Genomic DNA, 20,121 nt, shown 5'->3' with positions numbered 1-20,121 from the left:
CATAATGTGAAAGCGTAATAAATCTCTGTACAAAAAAAATTACTTATGTAAACTGTGCTCTTACATAAGTCATTATAAACTCGTAAAAAAGACATTTAAGAAGCCTCGTCACATGTTAATATCAATGAGATCGCAAAATAAACTGCTTTATAATGTTTCGCTTAAAATAACCGACTCATTTAACTCACATTTTGCTTAGTTATAATTCATTTAATAAACTGGATTATATTGAAAATAAATATATTTTTAAATTATATCTTTTATAGTACTTCCTATAACAATACGAGTATAGCAATATATGAAGGCCTGCTTGAGTGCATCACCGATTTCACATTGGTTACATTTATGATTTGTAAAATATTTTTCGCTTAAATAAACATCACTCAGCACTTAAGCCACGGTTCTATACCGACAAGTTCTAATTAACCAACGCTCAGAAAAAGAATTTTGATGACTGATAGTCGACAAAGGTGTTTAGTTTCCATAACAGTCTTTATTATCATGGAGATACAAATGATTTTCCATAACAAAGTCTTTATCGTCATGGAACTACAAAATGATATGCGCTTTATAGTTTCCGTGATAATAAAAACTTTCTTATGGGAACTAAACTTCTGTCGGCTCTCAGTTAACAAAGATTCTTTTCTGAGTGAAGTACAGGGTATTGGTCGCCTGTGATGGTCCATCTAAGATGTTTATATACTCTAATATAAACGCTTGAAATGCATCTTGAGTTCTGAGTGACATCTCCGCCGATACGCACTTCACGGCGGAAGTAGGTGTTTATTAAATAAGGGCCTTACAATTATGTCCATATAGTCTGTCTTTTTTGAAGACGGAGTAAAATGATAGTTCATTGCTCAAGTGTGACCCGATTGCAAGCAGCTAGCGATTGCAGTCGATAAATATTCTATGGACTGAATATTGGTCACGCTTCAGGAATAAACAGCCGAATTTGTTTCATTTGAATCATCCTCATTTGAATTGTGTACTTTTGTAACTTCAATATACATATAACGTATTTAGAACTATGTTTATGAAAAATACGAAGAGGAGACATATTTTAAAGTTTTTCATTTTAATTCAATATAGATAATCAAATCCGACTGTTCCCGTTAAAATGTATATGAATAAAAATCTATCTCGATACTAGTAGGCGAACAGGCAAAATAAGAACAAAGAAGGCAATAACGTAATTAGCAATCATAGAACGTCATAACATTCAAAATTCAGTTATTTTTGCCAATTTTTTATCTTCTTTCACAATCAATCGATAAAACTATCGACAACAACTACATAACTATTTAAAGTTTTATGAAAACTGGCAACCCTACAAATGTCATTTTACTCCTACAAAAAAGACAGACTATAGTACAATATCCGACAATTCAACAGTGAATTTTCACACCATGAGACAAATCGACACAAAACAACAACTTAAATCACATAATAAATACTATATCGGGACGCAAAAATGCTGTAATTTTTACTAGTTTAGCAATATTTTCATAATTTCCAATACGTTTGTCCCTAACATTGAGTATGACCAACACAACAAGAAGCAGTTGAATAAAAATCTAAGGAACACGATACTAATATTTTATACATACATTAGCTCTCTCTCTGACAAAGTCTGACGTAATAGTAAAGCGTTTTCTAAATGCATAGCATTTTTCTAATTAATTTTTTAGTTCAATACGATAACATATTTTGGCACTACGATTAATGGACTGGTTTCTATCATCTTACTGTGATTTGTCTTAAAAATGACATGAGACTTCTTCTTCCAACATGAATATCCAGCACAACAGCTGTGACATCGAGTAGCCAAACAAATTTTATGACAAAGCTTCTAACCTAATTATTATTAAGAGGGCATTTGCGAAGTTCGCTCTAATTTTTATTTAACTATTTCAAAAGCAACTATTTCATGTTTAAAAGTATATTTGCCTATATCGAATTTGGCTAGAATAAGAATGGTTTGAAGCGTCGGGATTCACACGGCTACTCCAACGCAACTCTGGTCGGAAAGCTGAGGTGTGGTGCGGAGGTAGTGGCCGCCATTAAGGAAATAATAATAATCTAATTAGACTTCGCCACAGCTTTAGATTAATTTTAAAGATTTTTGTTTATTAAAAATCTTTAGATGTTTGGGAAACTTTTTTTTATATTTTCACTTTCTTTATATCAATATAATACAAGCGTACAAAGATACGTACCTTGTTAAAACACAATAATTATGAAAACACAGGATACGTAATATAAATGTTATTGCTCAGTATTCATTATTTCTTTTTTCTATAATGAATATTTTTTTTTGCTATAACATTCATGTGATAACAATAGACGTATTATCGCATACATTTCTTAAATATAGACGGAAATTAATAATACAACACTATTCTTACAATAATCTCTTTGAAAAGAACTAAGTTACTGTGGATTGTCATAAAACATTTAAGAATGCCCGTAGTACAATAATTAAAATATCAAATTGAAGAGGACCAAAACGGTACTAGGGGACACGTCAAGCTGAAAATACATAGCTTAATTCATAATTTAGCTGTTTAGCTTGATTTTGTTTGACTTAAAGTGCAGTTTTTCTTCCCATTGTTAAGACAAATCACAATAATCTAAGGCTGGTTTCACAGCTGCGCGTACGGTCCGTACGGACTGTCCGCCTGCGGGCCATCCGCATGCGTAAAGTCTGCAGTGTTCTGGATCGAGTATTTAATTTAGTCCGGATATTCACGGAAGATAGTCGCCTACAATGTACGCACGGGTGGCTTATGCGGAGTTCACGCGACACGTGTTCCGTACGGAGCAACCCGCGTCACTGTAAAACGATGTTCTAACGCCACGGACAGACAGTCCGCAGATAAATCCGCCCAGCTCTGTAACCAGCCTAAGCCATGATACTCGAATCTATCATAGATTCCAAAATTATATAATCATAGACGGCTTCATAACAAAGACGATGTATATATATAACATTTCTACTGTTTTCTAGAGCTACAGTCTTTAAAGGAATACTAGAGTTAAAGACCTCTATGACATGTTTATTGTTATATTAAATAAGTGTCAAAAAATTTGTTTTGCTGGGTCCACATCAGTTTCTTTTTAAAATATAATATATTGTGGCCGCGTAAGGCAGTCTGCACTTAAATCCGCTACCGTTTAATCACTTTACCAGCTGTTGCACAGCTATCAAGCTGAATAGAAACAAAGTATCCACAAAAGCGGAACGCAGAAGAGATATACTTAAATAATCAAATCGTAATTCAACGTAACGCCATCCTGCCGACAGTTTCAATGTCTTCAGAGATCCGATTTGTTAATCAGTCGTTCCAAGAGGACTAGCTTACGAGGTCACAGTATAAAATTGCAATGTGGACGCCACACGTGTTTGTGTTAGTTATCAATTAATGTAATGAATTTCAAAGATAGAAAATAGGACCTACTTTTTCAAAATTGTTACTTACAAATTTGTAAATTCACTATATAAAAGTTGGTATATTTGTCTACGTATACACTAAGATAATTAACATCTATAAATACAAGGGGTGTGTCTATAAAACATTCTAGAATAATTTTAACAATTATTTATGTCGTTATTTGGATATATTATATGTTTATAATTACGTAGTTAGAATTACGAAAGATTTTTTTTATTCGAATATATTTCAAATATTAATCAAAATTATCTTAAGAACGGAGAATATATTGATTGTGAGTGAATATATTCATAATTCACGATGCAATATTAACCCCTTGGTATTTTTTCGAGTTATTTTCCTTAGTTGGTTCTATTAACACGCAATTTTTTTGTCAGCTCGTATAAACTTTCAGCTTAAAAGTAGCACCGAAACCTTGGTATTCCAATATATCTTTAGACCAATTCTGAACACTTGCGTTGTTTTTTAAACTTTCTCGTATAAGATATGAAAGGACTGCAGTCCCGAACGTAAAGCACCAATAATACATAAAATTGTAACGTTAAATATATAATTTCCGAAAATCTGAAATTAATAAGACTTCCACAAACCTTTTATTGCTTTGAGTTTGGGCGATTTTTTCGTGGCTTCCAATTCTTGTTTTATGCTGATCATGAATTTGTTTTTAAAACTCAATCTCGGCGTAGACGGTCTTAGAAGAAACTTCTTCAAATCGTTTGTAAAACTCTTTGCCGTGTAGTTAGTCTCGTCTTTTTCGTCGGCACTGGATTCAAGAAAGGACACGGATTTAATCGATTGAACAGATTTTATCGATTGAATAGAGTTTTTTCTTTCACTATTTTTCTGAGGCGTCCGGCTTTGAGATTGTAAAGTCGAAGCTTTAGAATTATAGCTTTTGGATGCGAGCGAAAACTCGTCGTCTATAGAGTCTAAAGTATCGGTCGATCGATTACAGACGCGGCAGCAAAGTTGGCAATGTTCTTTGTCACTGTGATACCGACCATTGCAGAACACATAATTCTCCTTCATTCGGACATTTCTAGTCGGTTTACTTTTACCTTTTTCTTTGTATTTCACTTGCAATTTGTCACGTTTCTCTCTTGACAAATCCCTTTTGATTTCGACTGTTTTCTTAGATGTCCTAGGTCTATCTTTGTCGCTGCTTTTTCTCGATCGTTTTCGTCTGCATTTCGGGCAATTGTTTCTTGCAATTCTACGTAGTTCTTTGAGGAATTCGTAATCGATCTCGAAGTAATTTTTCGCGTCCGGCTCGGAATAATAACGTTGGTCGCTGTCGGTGTCTTGGTCCTTTTTTCCTTCTATAACTTTTGGTTTTTCAACGTTGCGGCCTGGATCTGAGTAGTATCTGACATCGACATCCGATTCATTGTTTTCTTTGTTGCCATGTTTGCAGTGGGAGCAGAAGGTGACGGATTTGTTTCTGGGTGGAGAAGGAGGTATTTTTGGGGAAGGCGGAGTGGGGGGCAGGGGTCAGGCCTGCACGGAAGGTACCCATAAGGTTTTGTTCTGCTCCTCTTCGACCGCTTCCTTGATTTGTGTGCACATGTATGCGATGTTCACGCCGGCGGGAATTTCAGCTGTAAAAGAAGCGTACGTGTTTCAAAGTTACTTGAATTCAGATTTTGTAAGAAAAAATAATATGAATACGATTACAACTGTCATTGCAAATTGAAATGTAAAAAAAATACGTTTAGGTTTAATATTAAAATAAGATGAAGTTTTCGGCATAATCTCAAATGTCATTTCGTATTTTGGAGGATTTCGTTCACACTCTTGTGCCTACTACAAAAAAAAAATAATTTCATTTTCTTTACAAAACAGTTTTATAATGAGTAGTGGTTAAGGCCATTACGTTTGTCGAACTAATTCATTGGCTTAGACTGTTTGAAACTACGCATTTTGACGAAAGCCAAAACATAAACTTGTCAGTCATTCCTGATACAAGTATTTTCATACTTAAAAGAAGGTCTCAACCTTGTTTGCAATTTTGTTAATATTTGAGACGAAATAAAGTATTTTTATTTTATTCGTACCTGAAATATAACTCCTGTACTCATTTTCAACTTTAAGTCCATGCTCATACATCTCTTTAGCCGCCTTTGCAGACACTTTATCAGCCGGGTACCTCGTGTCTTTCACCTCTTTGATCTGCTTGAACGATTTGAACTTTATAAATAGGACTATTGGGTATATTTGCTGTTTGTGGAGCTTCTCGATTGTCGCTACACTTATGTCCAGGATGCAGTGGATGCCCTGTGAAAGTAAATAAACATTCATATAAGAAAAATGTCGAGAAAACCAATAGTACTAATTCGACAACAACTTCCAACAACCACATACGTTGCTCTGATTCCAAAGCAAGTAGCTAAAGCACTTGTGTTATGGAAATCGGAAACAACGACGGTACGACGGACGGCAAAAGTTCGTTTTCGACACTGACCCGGCCGGGGATCGAACCCGGGACCTCAGAGATGGCGACACCATGAAAACCGGTGAGCAAGCCACTCGACCACGGACGCCATCGATCCGGCTGGATTCGAACCAACACCTTCAGGATATCCATGCCAGAAGCTCTGCCAGTTATGCCACGCAACGAACCAACAGACTTTACGAGTTTTTCTACGTGCTTCTTGCAGTTCGAATGTATTTTTCTAAATCTTTGTTATTAACAATTTTAATAAACTAGTGGAGTAATTTCACAAAAAAATTATATTGAATATTATGGTGGTGAAACATGAAAAATTCAATAAACTTAAAAATAATTGTACTAAGTCAAAAATAGCTTCGGTGACGTGAAATAATTGATATATTCAGGCGAGCCTAATGGATTTATTTTATTATTTATTGTTTTTGAATGTTTTAGTAGTCTCGAAATTTCGACATGTTTCTCCACTTATACAAACAGCGGCAATTCTCGTCACATTATATAGGAAGAATAGAGCTTCGCTGAATAAATAACGCACAAACGCACAGCCACTAAGGAAGCCCTTACCCTGTTTCGGGTGCCAGGGATACACACAGGCAACTACAAATTATAAAGAAGATACGAGACCTTCTCCGCCATCTCCCGGACGGCCTGCAGCGGGATGCAGTCGAAGTGCGTGGAGTCGCGGCGCGGGCGCGGCTCCAGGTGCGTGCCGCGCTGCAGCGCCGGCGCGGCGCCGCACACGGCCACGGGCTCGCTGCGCACGCGCCCGAACACGTACGGCCAGTCCGACACCAGCTTGGCGGCCACGCACTCCCACAGCGGGCCCAGCACCACCACGGGCCGGTGGTTGCCGTAGTCCAGCCGCTCCACGCGCTGGTACGACAGCAGCGGCACGTCGTCGGCCAGCGTGCCCGAGTCGCTCCAGCAGCCCAGCTCGGTGTTGGAGAAGGAGGCCAGCTCCTTGCTGTCGCGGTGCTTCTTGCGCCGGAAGAACGAGCGCCGCGCCGTCGTGGACGCGCGCCGCTGCGCCTCGCTCTCCAGCGTGCCCGTCGACCGCCGGAGCACCTCTTCCACCCTGGTAAGTGACCGACACCTTTGAGAAGCTGACGAGGCCTTGTTACCACTTTTCCACAATTCCTCACTTCGATGTGCAACATTTTAGGTCCAGGGATAGTTCACGCCACCTACAGTCCAATTAAAATTTCCTCCCACATACATTTTTCTTGACCTAATTTATATGCGTATTTTAATGTAAAATTTGTGAAAGCGTGGAGTTTAAATTCATGAATAAATTTAGTTTTGGGTTTACTCTTTTGAGATGTCTGGAATTAAAGATTAATATTAGACGTAATTGAAAATAATCCGATTTATTATTATATCAAAATAAACTACAAAAGCCTGAAACAGAGTTAATAGAAGCTGAATTGTGCCGTGTGTTTCCGACGTGACGAAAGTTCAGAGGAATATATATTTTATAATGTTTAAGAGAGTTGCTAGTTTAATTCATTGAGTAAAAATAAGGTTGTCTTAGGGTCGTATTCCAAAACTCATTGAGTAGAGTCTCAAATCAGGACAATAAGTATGATTTCAAGCACTGGAAATGGTAATGGTAAGGACTTGAGTATGATTTCTAGTGCTTTAAATCATACACAAGTCCGGACTTAAGCATAGAGTAGAGTTCTGGAATAAGACCCTTACAGAATCAACTTGACTAACTCACACAGTAGGTCATCAAGGTACAAATAAATATTGCTGGGTAGATTTTATAACTATTAGTGAAAAATCAGCAAGGTTTCTTTTTGACTGATTTTGTTTCCGTGAGAACAATAAATACAACAACATTATACTAACATAAGTAACAATCCAATCGTTCTCTAATTGAAGATGCGACAATATAATACACGTTGTATAATACTTACTTGAATTTGCTAGGTATTGTTCCCCAATGTCGTTTTACACCCCTACCATCAAGTTGCCACGCACGCCACAACCCGGGTGCACCGTTGTACAAAGTGTTGTCCACGAACAACACTTCGTCTTTGCGGAACCATAGAGAATATTCGTCTATGGTGTCCACGCCAATAGAGGTGATCTTGGCACATCGGTCGAAGCCCGCGCGGATGAAGAACGCGTCGCCGGGCTTGTCTTTTATTTTGTGGTACTCTTGAAGATCGTGACGGACTAAAACGCTCACCTGTAAAAATATTGAAAGTTAAAATAAAAACTGAATCATGAAAAAATAAAATTTAACATTACTGACTTGGAATTGAATATCCTTTTTACATATTAATAGTCAACTTTATTCTTATGACGTAAGTGACCGGAAGAACAAGTGGGCCTGGCGGTAAAAGGCATGCCGACCCATAACAATTTTTGTTTTATAATATCAAGTAACGGAACAAACTAGTCGTGCGCCTGATGGTAAGCTACACGCCTGTCTAAAACAGTTGGAGTGCCACTCTGAGCTTTAAATCGCCAAGATCTGAGGGGCACTGCCACTGCCCGTCACCCTGAGACATAAGTTGACAAGTCCCAAGTGACTGTAATTTCACCAGCACCCCTTACCCTTCAAAACCGGAACACAGTAATACTGACATTTCTGCTTAGTGGCAAAAATAGGTAAGGTAGCAGTACTTCCCTGGACGAACTCTTTCACAAGGAGCTCTACTGCTACTAGAATTGAAGTGCCTCTCGAAGCTTTAAGGTCGTATTCCAGAACTCTACTCAATGCTCAAGTCAGGATCTGAGTATGATTTCAAGCACTGGAAATGCGACCCTAACAGCAGGGACTTGAGCATGATTTCGAGTGCTTTAAACCATACTCAAATCCTGACTTGAGCATTGAGGAGAGTTCTAGAATACGACCCTTAAATTGCAAAGTTATTATTTGTTTTTAGTTTATTTCTTCTTGTTTCTTTTTCTTTCTTTCTTGTTTTGTTATTTTATTTATATTAAAAAAATACCAAGTAGTTTTTCTTTCTTTTTTTAAGTTATATATTTATTAGTAGAAACTTTGCTTTATTATTTGAGAAACAAACAATGTAATTAATTGTATTCCGTTGTATTACTGATACAAAAGTTCTTACCTTATCCGCGGGTTTAGCCAACTCCAAAGCAGCCTGTTCAGCAGTTGCGCGCCTCAAGTCCACATTATTGTACTCCAAGATCTGATCTCCAGTGCGCAGGCCGGCTATATACGCAGGAGACTCTATCTGGACACTATGTACAAAGATCCCCACGGCGTTTCCTCCCACAAGACTTATGCCAAGGTCTGAACGATTCCGCATTTCTATTAACAAGAACCTCGGTAAGTCTTTGTTGGTTTCTCTCGACTGTCTACTAAGTGTGGCATTCATCGTCTGTTCGTTCGCAGGAGCCTCCAACCTCAAAGACTGCTGGGGTCCTGGAGAATTCCTCGGTGTCGGCGAACCGGATAAAGATACTTCTTCATCGTGAGAACTATCCCCAGACGACGAGCTGCCAGGAACTTCGACTTCATCCTTGTACTTCTCGGGACTGTATTGCACGAGCATCGTTATGGAGTTTCCTATCTGTCTCAGTACACTAGCTGCCAAGCTATACGTCGCTGATCTCATATTGATCCCACAAACCTCCAGCAACTGATCGCCTATTTCTAGCCCAACTTGGCTAGCTAAAGAATTGTCGTAAACGGTAGATACGAAAACTCCGCCTCCACTCGGTGGACAGCAGATTTGTATCCCAAGAGGTTGCTGACTTTTATCAATGTGAACTCTTCTTAGTTCCCCCGGCAAAGGTTTATTCCAACCAAGACCACAGTATTCTGGCATAGAATTCCTTGTTCCTTTGTGTATTGGCTTGGCTCCACGACCCGGACTTAAGACTTCCACATGAAATGTCGGCATTGGAGAGTTTCTTTCTGAACTTCTTTCGATGGATCCAGTGCTAAGTTTCCCAGCAGAATTCTTAGAAGTCACACTAGGATTGGACGGAATCCGAAACCTCTGGTTTTCCTTTTTTCGTGGAAATGTTCCACCTTCATATGCATGAGGATAATCAGCTCTATTCGCTCTTGGAACCGACTGTAAATCTGACATATTGTGCGTATGCGAAGTGAATGAATGCATTTCGTAACTCGTTCCAATACTTTCTCCGGATTGACTTTGTGGTATATTTGTGGGACTAGCAAGGTGCGGATATCTCGATGTGTGAGGATTTGAGTTGACGAACGGGCCTCTGTAATACTGAGATTGAAGTCTTGACTGCGAAGGCAAGGTTCCAGTCATTGGGAAGTTAGCGTTGCTATTCAAACTCTCAGGCCCGAAACTGTCACTATCTGATGGATATTTATTTACTGTTTTTGGGGATGATGCCTTTTTTGAATAGTACTGTTCCAATATGTCTTTTCCGGGGTGGTTTTTCATAGAATGATCTAATGAACTGGGCGATTTTCGAGTCACAAAATCAAGAGAGCTCGGCCCTTTATTCACGTTGAAATCTAAAGAATGTGGGCTTTTATTTCTATTTCTAGTCACTGGTTGATAATCCAAGGAATCATCTGAAGGATTGAGAACTAAGCTAAGACGATTGGGGGCCATATCGTGTTCGTAATCACTCATCGACATTTTGTCCTTTTCTAAGGTTCTGATCTTCTCGAAGTTGTTTGGTGATGCGAAAGGGTTATGAATAGTAAGTGGTGCAGGTTTTGGGAAGTGCTCGATAGCTGGAGATGACTCAATAGACTTGTATACAGAATGTCTGGCTGGTGCAGTGACTTGAGTTAAAGGGGAATGCCCGAGAGGTATTGGGTTTGAGTTTCTGTTTGTGTTAGATCGCTGTGGTTCAGGAGGCAGTTTTGTTGGAGGACTCAGTAGAATTGATAATGGGGGACGTTCCTTCCTTGCCCTGGGCTGGACGATTGTCCCAGTTGAATTCTCTTCTAGAATAAAGTTGGCTCGTGCTTTTGGCCATGTTCCTCCGTTCTTGGAGTCATTTTGTGACTCTTTATTCTTTCTACGAGAGCGTTTTAGGACGCTACTCGTTTCTTTGGCTGAAATTAAATTAAATTAAATCATTTAGGAACAATACGTAATATTAAGATAAATTGCAAGAATTAAAGGCTTATCGTTCTTCTTGAGTAGTGAAAAACAAACAATTTCCATCGGATCAAAAATAAATTTACAATACTACATTTAATAACTTCCAAGGATACATTGGCGTATAGAGTAATAACATGTAACTCACCGGTTTTGCCATGATAGCTGTCAATAACTGAATCCAGCTCAGCTATAGCATCCGATTCTGGCACCTGTTGCAAGATATGAAAATTACACCGTTGTTTGAACAACACTTAAAAACACGGAAAAAATAACCTAAATAGTCAAGTGAATTTTCGGTCTAGATATAAATTAAATTAATATATAGAAATTGTATATTTTCACAAAAAATACCACTCATAATCCACAATTAAATGTACTAAATCACATCAGATAAACACGTAAATATTATATTTTCTATAATTGTTATTATTGTATTCATAAAAAAACTGTTGATAAATGTCGATGCGAAATAGTTTACCGCATCGTCACCGGAATGGAACAAACGTAACAAATCATATATGATATGCTATAGCATCAATAACGATATCGTATCAATAACAAGTGATATCGGTGTAATCTGTCTTTTGTAAACTTCGCCGCTTATATGCTTTGAGTATGAAATTCGGAGCACTTTGACGCCAGTTTGGCGGCTTCGTTTCGAGGCCGCTTTTGATTTTTTTTCATATTACACGTCCTTTTATAATCTCACCTAATTTTGACTGACGTTGGTAGAAGTTTGACCAAAGAAATGCCTATATAATAATAATTTCTCCATTCCCTTGCCGTACGCATTAATAAGGAGGAAGCAATGCGCTTCGTGCAGATGGGTGATATATCAACGAAATAAGGAGCTTTATAATCAACCGTAGGAGGAACGGTGAAGGCGGGACTGAATTTGAAAAGTCCCTGCGCACAATCTCCGAAATTTGTCCAATCAAACCAAACCAAAAAGCAGGCCAGTTTTCTGCGGTGCTCAATGTTTTGAATTTTTTTATGATAAAAAATGAGGAGAGGAACAAGTTGTGCACATGGTAGAAAGTAACACGCCTTTCGTTAGCAGTTGCAGATCTGAAGTGCACTGCCACTGTGCCCGTTACCCTAAGACATAAGTTGATGAGTCTCATGTGCCTGTAATTTCACCAGCACTATTACCCTTCAAAACCGAAACGAAGTAATGCTAATATTACTGCTTGGTGGCAGAAATAGGTAAGGTGGCAATACTTCCTTGGATTAACTCTTTCACAAGGAGCTCTACGGCTACTAGGATGCTATTTCAAAGTTTTAAACTAAAAAATATTCTCGCTATTCACAGGTTTCTTAACCACTCCATGGTCACAGGTTGACTGACTGTCAGTGAAGTAAATTGCGATAACAATTTAGTGAAAAAGTACGAAGAATCATCAAAATCGGTTTACAAATTCCGGAATAAACGCGTAACATACACACACAAAAAAATATAGTCGAAAATGAAACTATTTTTCCGGATTTAAATCGCGTATATTTGTTTTTTCAAACAAACCGACGTTTCGGGCCCTGTACAGGTCCCATGGTCACGGTTCACGGTAAACCGTGACCATGGGACCTGTAAAGGGTCCGAAAAATAGAAAAATATCCGGAAAAATAGTTTCATTTCCTATGTGTAACAATCGCGAAAACCTAGGAACTCGATAAATATAGTCGAATTGATTTTTTTTTTCAAGTCGGTTAAAAATAAATAGCCGTTAAAAATATAGTCAGCCTTAACTAAACCTTTTAGATATTCGAGCACACATAAAATAATTGATTCAACAAGATTCACCGACACGCCACCACTCTGTTTATAATCAGATGCGACTATTTTCCCTACAATCCTTAACACAATTGTAAATAAACAAAGATGAATAGAATATAATAGTGAAGTTTACTTACCTTATTCTGTTTGTCCTTCGATTTGCTCCTACCGGTGACAGCTTCGATCGTGCCGCGTATCATGTCCCATGCACCTGTAGATATACTGAGTTGTCTTATCTCGTGTTATCGAAGTGTAAATCGCACCTTGGCGTGCTTTCTGTAGACTAGGCTATCTTAGAAGAAGAAATTGACTCAATCTTTCATGTGATGTTGTCAATTTGCAGTAAGGAAGGTAGCGTCTTTTTTGAAAGCGTGTCTATGTACACGTTCATATACACTATTTCTTTTTGCCCAATATCCAACAAAGCCAAAATAACTAAACATGTGGTGGTAGGGAAGTTAAATTTTTAATAAACGAAAAGTAAATGTGAAAAGAATGATAACAGACTCGAGCACGCACAGGTTTGCTGCGCACGCGTCATTTACAGACCGCAACAAAAGTATTCATAAGACTAGTGTTTACAAGAAATTTGTGTCATGTTAACTTGTTGAATTTGTAACAAGCTGTAAAGATTTTTTATAAAATAACAACTACGTAGGAATGTATTTATTTGATACGCAATCTTATCATATTATTTTATTCTTATGACATGATTGTGTTGTGTTTTCTGGTTTTCCTATACGTTTCTGTATGCATACGTTAATGAGCTATAAAGACCGCGTACTCATTTCTATTAGTTCAATTTGTTTTTTTTATAATATCACGTAACGGGATGGAAATATCGTGCGCCTGGTGGTAAGCGACACGCCTTTCTGTAACAGTTGCAATACCACTCAGAGCTTTAAATCGCATAGATCTTACGGGCACTGCAATTGCGCCCATCACCCTGAGACAGACAAACTTGTATGTGATCAATATTACAGTCAAAGTAATAATATAATAATGTGTAACAATCACACCGATTACCTGGTCATAAAAAAATCCCTGTGCTATGAGTACCAGAGCATTGGTATTCACTCTAGGGCACGACCCCGCACACCCAGACCAGAACAAATTTAAAAAAGTTAACTACCCAAATTGGTCTTACTAGGAATCGACACCGGGACTACCTCATCCAGCGCCCACAGTTGCAAATCATAAAATACTTGGAAGACAAACATGTTAGCAAAAGTTGTGTAATATAGTTATTTGATTCGAAATGCTTATTGCTGCTTGCAATAAAAATCAGATTTAAAAAAATAAGTTACGATTTTAAGATTCAACACTAAAAGACATTGGTGGGGTTATTCGAAAAAAAAAATGAGAGATGGTTTTTTTACGGGCTTAAAGGGATTACATGCTGGATTACAATTAATACGTTATAGGTATATTGTTTCATTTTAAAACTATATGCGATATGCTTATAACCATGTGTGCCACAAAACCTTTATCCTATCGACCAACTGAGTTATACGAGCCACTATTTAGCACTACATACCTTAACAGCCCCAAATCTTTCTTTAGTTTTGATTTTACCGACCGTTACGATATACGAGAAAGACACTATAATAACCTGTGCGCACACAGGGACCTTACAAGTTCAGGTTCTGAACCCAGATGAGCCAGTGTAGGGTTGTCACAGACCTCTGTCACTTGACTTCATCCGTTTCTCGAGAGGCTAGCGCCTCCGGTGAGCCGCCCCGGGTGCACGTACAGTATTCTCCCTATTTTCCAGATAGGTATCGGAGTTGTAGGCACGCTCACTGCCCGTTGCGCATTGCACACTAACGGTTGCCACCGCTACCTACCTTAACAGTCCCCCGAACACTCGTATGCTACTAAGTGTTGGTTAAAAGCAATTGACTCACCTCTCTCCTGGTGTATCTTGCCCTGGCTACCGGCCGCCACGTGGTACACGTACCGCCGGTCAAAGTCTGGCACTCCATGGTCAATGTGAACCTGACGACGTATTATCAACAATGAATAATCACATAGCAAATTGTGATAACGTGCGGGAACCCCCTTTTCTTGTACATACAATACATAATTTCAATATTTACATTCATACGTGCGTGCAAAGTCAGATTTGTACAAAATCGTGATGGACAAATAACGGGAGCTCTCTTCGTCGTAAACAACGCATTTCCATTTTGATAACTGCCTAGATATTGGCACCTATAGTATAAAGGTTTAGGTAATGAACTATAAGTAAATAAATTTCAGCTGTCATGGTTAACCGGTCAAATACAATATTTAGTTGTGAGTTTCATACATCGTATTATTGTTGTACTCTTTAATTTGGTCGTATGTTATTACGTCATCTTTTTAAACGCTGGATTTTAGGTTGTTTATCGTGGGAAAGTTGTGTACACGGAAGAAAAAAAAACAATGGACGCGCCTCAAACCTCGATTACTATCAGAATCGATGTCACCAATACTCACACATTCTTAAATTGAAATGGGGTAGAAAGAGTCTACGGATCTCCATTTGCTACATTCCTGCCATACCATCACGCTCACGCTTCATTCACACTCTTCGTTTTGTTTTGTCCTTGGTACTATTGACCTGGTCTTACTGAAGACACCGGGTTGAAATGAGTACACAAGGAATGATCTTTCCCATGTTACCGAGCACCGAGTATCAGAGGAACAGAATTTAGCAAACAGACCACTCAGACAAGAGCCAATTTAGTAAAGTTCATTTCCCAAATTGGTCCTATCGGGATCGAACCCGGGACCTCCTTGTCTACACTGCAAACCGTTGGATCACCGAAATGCCAATAGTCGATGTCGGTTTCATTGATAAATATCAAAGATTTTTTTTTCAAATAACTACATTTAAAATAAGATACTTACCGGGTTTTCAAATTTATTATTAGACAAATGTCATCGAGTATAAAACCAGAAATAGAGACGAAATAAAGGGCCATCCATACCTGGCAACGCATCAGGCAAATGAGCCTTAAATCACTTTCAAACATCAATTCTCGTTTGCGCTGAAATCACAAATTAGAAAGCTGAAATAGTACAGTGCCAACAAGTGACCTGTGTGTACGTATCCGTATATTCCAAAAATATTCTGTATTTATTGCAATAAAGATAATATATCTAACAATGGAGGGCTGTTCCATTCGGTGATGTGGGAAAAACAGCAAAACATCTAATTACAAAACAAACGGAATCACATTTCACCGGTAAACAACTATTAAATATGTGATTTTTCAATTTTCGTCCATTATAGCAAAGCTCAATTTAAACTGGTCAATTGAAGTGAAACTATTGACGACACCCGTCAATTGTTTCGAATTCGGGCTGGCCAATCGGAGAGCAGTTGACGTCGTAATGATTTGGCAGAATAGTTATCAAACAAATTAAATGACATTTCGTCTCTATTTCTGATTCTATACTCGATGACAAATATAAACAGGCAAAAATTCTCTCCAAATAACTCTGATCTGATGATGATCTTCGAAAAAAATGCTGCATATTATTGAAATTATTGAAATATAAAGATCGCGCAATAAAACCAATTTATCTGTGATAAGGAAAAAAATTCACTAATGCTATTACGTAGGACAATGTGTAAAGAGTGGTTAATTACATATTTACTATTTTTGAAGTTTGTTTTCACTATGCAGCTATTTATATAATAAAACGTAATTTTTGTGTTGGGAATGATCCTGGGTGACATTTTAACATGATGATAATGTTGGTACTAAATTATTAGTATATTTACCTTAATTTTAAGTAACTCATTGAATGGATGAACCCCCCCAATAGGGCTAACACGACAAGGCGTGACATGCACAAGAGATAGAGAAGATACTATTCTCGCAGAGATTTCGCCTTTTATGTCTCTCTCGCGCAAGTCACGCCATATCGTGCGAGCCGTACTGATATCCCGGAATGATTATAAATAATATAATGATAATAACGCACACACTATGTCTCCGCACTAGGGAAACCCTGTACCGCGGGTGCCATGACACATACGTTTGGCCCCGGAGTACACCACGGACACTCCATACAATGGTCGAAAGTTATTTACCTACTACTACTACCTATCTGCTCTGTGTGCTATCTGCACACGCGCAAACGCGCGTGAAGTGGTTACCCGTCATTTTCTCGTACGTGGCCAGAGCGGCAACATAGCGAAAATTCTAATGCAAATCTGTTATCTATAACTCTATTAATAGAATCCTAATAGTTACACATGTTTATTAGGCGTTTATATCGATATAATATATTTTTCAATAATTTACTAACTACAATAACATTGATTCATGTAAAAAATATATTAAAAGCACTTGAAATGTTGTATTTTGGACAGGTACTTTTAAATAAGGTAACCAAGGTATTGAAATTGCGTGTCCAAGTTTATCATTACCTAGTTAATAATTAGGTATGTTGACTACGTAATATTTATCGGCAATACAAATCCAAAATTCGAGCACCTTTGTCTACTAGCTCACGAAGTTATGGCGTCTAGTAAGTTATGGTACTCTGCACTAATTAAATAAAGAAATCAATAACTTAATGAGTGTCAGACATAAGCTTTTGTCATCTTCGTTTCATCTTTCGGAAAACAAAAGAAACTCCTCTCTTTATCCCGTTTAGACGATAATAAACAGCCGCACACAGCATAATTCACGACCATTATAAAATAATAACGTACAAATTTTTTCCTTAATATGTCATAAATTTCCTAATGAACAAATGAAAAATATTCAAGTATCAAGGCCGTCTTCGAGCGAAAACGGCTCGCTGACAGCCTCGTTGTCGTTCAGTCAATATGACCGTCAATATGCGGGGCATGTGCGGTATCTAAATCTAGGGAGGGGCAGAGAGTGTCCGTTCTCGTTACTTTTTGTTCTCTGCTCGGAGGCAGTTTATTATTATCCACTCTTTAAAGTTAAAGGTAATACTCGGCGATCATACGCCTCGGTCACGAAAATATAGCCACGCTTGAAGCGTCAAAATACACCCACGAAGTTTAGTAATAAATATCCGGTGGTGAGGGGAAGTCAAGTCGAATTCTTTTTACGAATTAAATAGACTTTTCAAGATTTAAATATGTATTAATAACAACAATGCAAATAAATAACTAAAGTCTGTTCCAATACATTTTAAACAAAAAATAAAAACTGTTTGGTTCTAATGGAATAAGTAACACTTTCACGTATATATCGATGATTTCGACTTGATATATCATCACTTTTTCTAACAATATTCATTTGAAGCGCATCGTAAAATCATATTTGAAAAATGGTAGACCAAAAGTGAGGCTATTTTTCATCTATACATCTATGACTTGTCTATGCTTGCATAGTGCTGTACGAAAAAAAAGACATTCAGTTCATTCAATTAAAGTTTTTGTAATCGATTAGTAAATCGAATATTTCAATCGCAATCGAACGAGTATCTAAGTGTAAAGACTTGAAGGAGGATTTAAAATTAAGATTTTGGAAATTTTAAATATACTTACAGGTATAGGTTATGTAAGGAAAACCGCTACTATGACTCAATTGAACAAATCGATTCAGTATTAATTAATCGATTTGTAGTTGTCATTACAATTGGTCATCACTAAACCGTCCATGGTCGTGTCAGCGACTTGTTTGTTTACATTTTGTTCTAAATGGATTGAAACCATTGACTTACAAATAAATGGACGACGGGTCTAATACAAAAACCACGAAAACAATGTCCCAAGTCAACCTATTCGAAATTTAAATTGTTATGTCATCGCAGTATCGCGCTGTCCGTAGAACAAATGAAGACTAAAGCGGAGTGTCGCGCTCTGTATACGATTTTAGCGCCTTACAAGTGCGGACACTTTTTAGCGCGGACCCGACGTCCATATAATTGTAAGTCAATGATTGAAACGAAATATATTTTGCTTTCAGCGGTAACTAAACAACAAATATAAAATTATTCCCATATATAAAGACTGACAACACCACTCATATCACAAATGAATTAGTGGCTTTAAACTCCGGTGTATAAAGTCAAATTTACCTTGGCGTCAGGTGGCGGCGGCACGAATTGACCATACGTCTCTTCGGTCTGCGAGCAAATGTTCACCATCTTGTTGTCGCTGTACGATTGGTCGTACATCGAAAGCCGACTACGAACAATGTTCAATATTTATTACTGGGTACAGGGTCCATGACACGTTAAGCCTGACATTTAAGATTGAAACGAACTATGGTTTATTTCAAATAGCATGGGTACGGTGACATTTGAGATTTGAAGTTACTACGGATGTAGTGACGTAAAATCGAATGAAAAAGAATCGATTAAAATATCGTATCGAGACAATTTGTACCGAAGAGAGAATCGACTTAGGAACAATAATTTAAGAACAAATAATAAACAAAATAAGAAGAATTCGATTGTTATGTTATTAAGTTACAAAAAAAAATACACAACAAATAAAAAATCAACAATAACCAAACAATAGCGATATAAATCTCTATGGAAAAATATTCCGTTTTACGCATCAAGTAGTTGGGGTAATTTATTTTTATGTTCGTCATTTCTGTTTCTATCTACTTAATATACTGTAATTTTTACTTAAAATTACAACTCTAACAAATATTTAATTAGCCCTCAGCATACATGCACTGATCTGTCAGGCATGTACTATATTTAAGCTTTTATTATTGTTACCTAGCTGTAAGTTTTCCGAATAAAAAAAAAAAAAATATTGTTTGTTTTTGGTATATTATAACAAATTTCCTAGTTGAGAGATTAGTTACAAATAGTATGCATGCAACGTAAAAATTTGAAATGTCACAGTACCCATCCTATGTGAAATGGACTATAGGCAACTAGACCTTTTTAATTTGAATTTTGTATAGTATTAACGTATTTTTGCGGATAATTTTTATCAAATACTTTTCTTGTATCACTCAACGTTACTGTCAACGCGTCAACTCAAAAATGGGACGGAGATGAATGTATTTACTGGCATTGAAGTTACGCATGTTTACGAAACAATCTGTTGGTTACCTCTTATTGTTACATTTGAGTTATTCCGAAAATGTCGGGACGTTGACATTTTATCTCGAAATATTTGCTCAATTCATCTTGATAAACATTATCATTTAGTTAAGTATTAGGAGACTGAACTAAACTAATTGTTTTGAATTCGTATGCCACTAAAAGTTTAATTTATACTTATAAACCAGCCTAATATAATAAGCTACATTACGAATTAGATGCAGAACAGCCTATTTGAAAAATGGAATATTTTTCGAAATGACCGAGTTCCATTTATAATATTAGGGGTTAAAGTATGAAATTGCCGTTTTATTGCAATAGGTT

General features: G+C 37.4%; 2 protein-coding genes across 2 annotated transcripts in view; both read right to left on the bottom strand.

The window, feature by feature from the left end:
* Positions 1–3,818: 3,818 nt before the first annotated feature.
* On the bottom strand, positions 3,819–4,946 carry LOC113232285 (the record flags this gene model as incomplete). The annotated part of the gene is made up of 1 exon (XM_026466955.1): positions 3,819–4,946. A coding segment is annotated over one exon (921 nt), but the record flags the coding sequence as incomplete, so codon positions are not given.
* LOC113232302 (disks large homolog 5) overlaps positions 4,803–20,121 on the bottom strand; it is a 39,964-nt gene continuing 24,645 nt past the window's right edge. Inside the window, exons 18-26 of the mRNA XM_026466975.1 lie at positions 18,811–18,919; positions 14,661–14,751; positions 12,891–12,964; positions 11,128–11,191; positions 8,991–10,933; positions 7,824–8,098; positions 6,529–6,979; positions 5,510–5,729; positions 4,803–5,053 (exon numbers count right to left, since the gene is read on the bottom strand). Coding sequence (XP_026322760.1) covers positions 4,947–5,053; positions 5,510–5,729; positions 6,529–6,979; positions 7,824–8,098; positions 8,991–10,933; positions 11,128–11,191; positions 12,891–12,964; positions 14,661–14,751; positions 18,811–18,919 — 3,334 coding nt within the window. The 3' untranslated portion in view covers positions 4,803–4,946. The remainder of the gene's footprint in view (positions 5,054–5,509; positions 5,730–6,528; positions 6,980–7,823; positions 8,099–8,990; positions 10,934–11,127; positions 11,192–12,890; positions 12,965–14,660; positions 14,752–18,810; positions 18,920–20,121) is intronic.

The sequence above is a fragment of the Hyposmocoma kahamanoa genome, unplaced genomic scaffold (genome assembly GCF_003589595.1).
Source record: "Hyposmocoma kahamanoa isolate Upper Pololo Valley unplaced genomic scaffold, ASM358959v1 68, whole genome shotgun sequence".
Lineage (NCBI taxonomy): Eukaryota > Metazoa > Arthropoda > Insecta > Lepidoptera > Cosmopterigidae > Hyposmocoma > Hyposmocoma kahamanoa.
The sequence above is the reverse complement of the archived record's forward strand: the minus strand, read 5'-3'. Positions and strand labels throughout refer to the sequence as shown.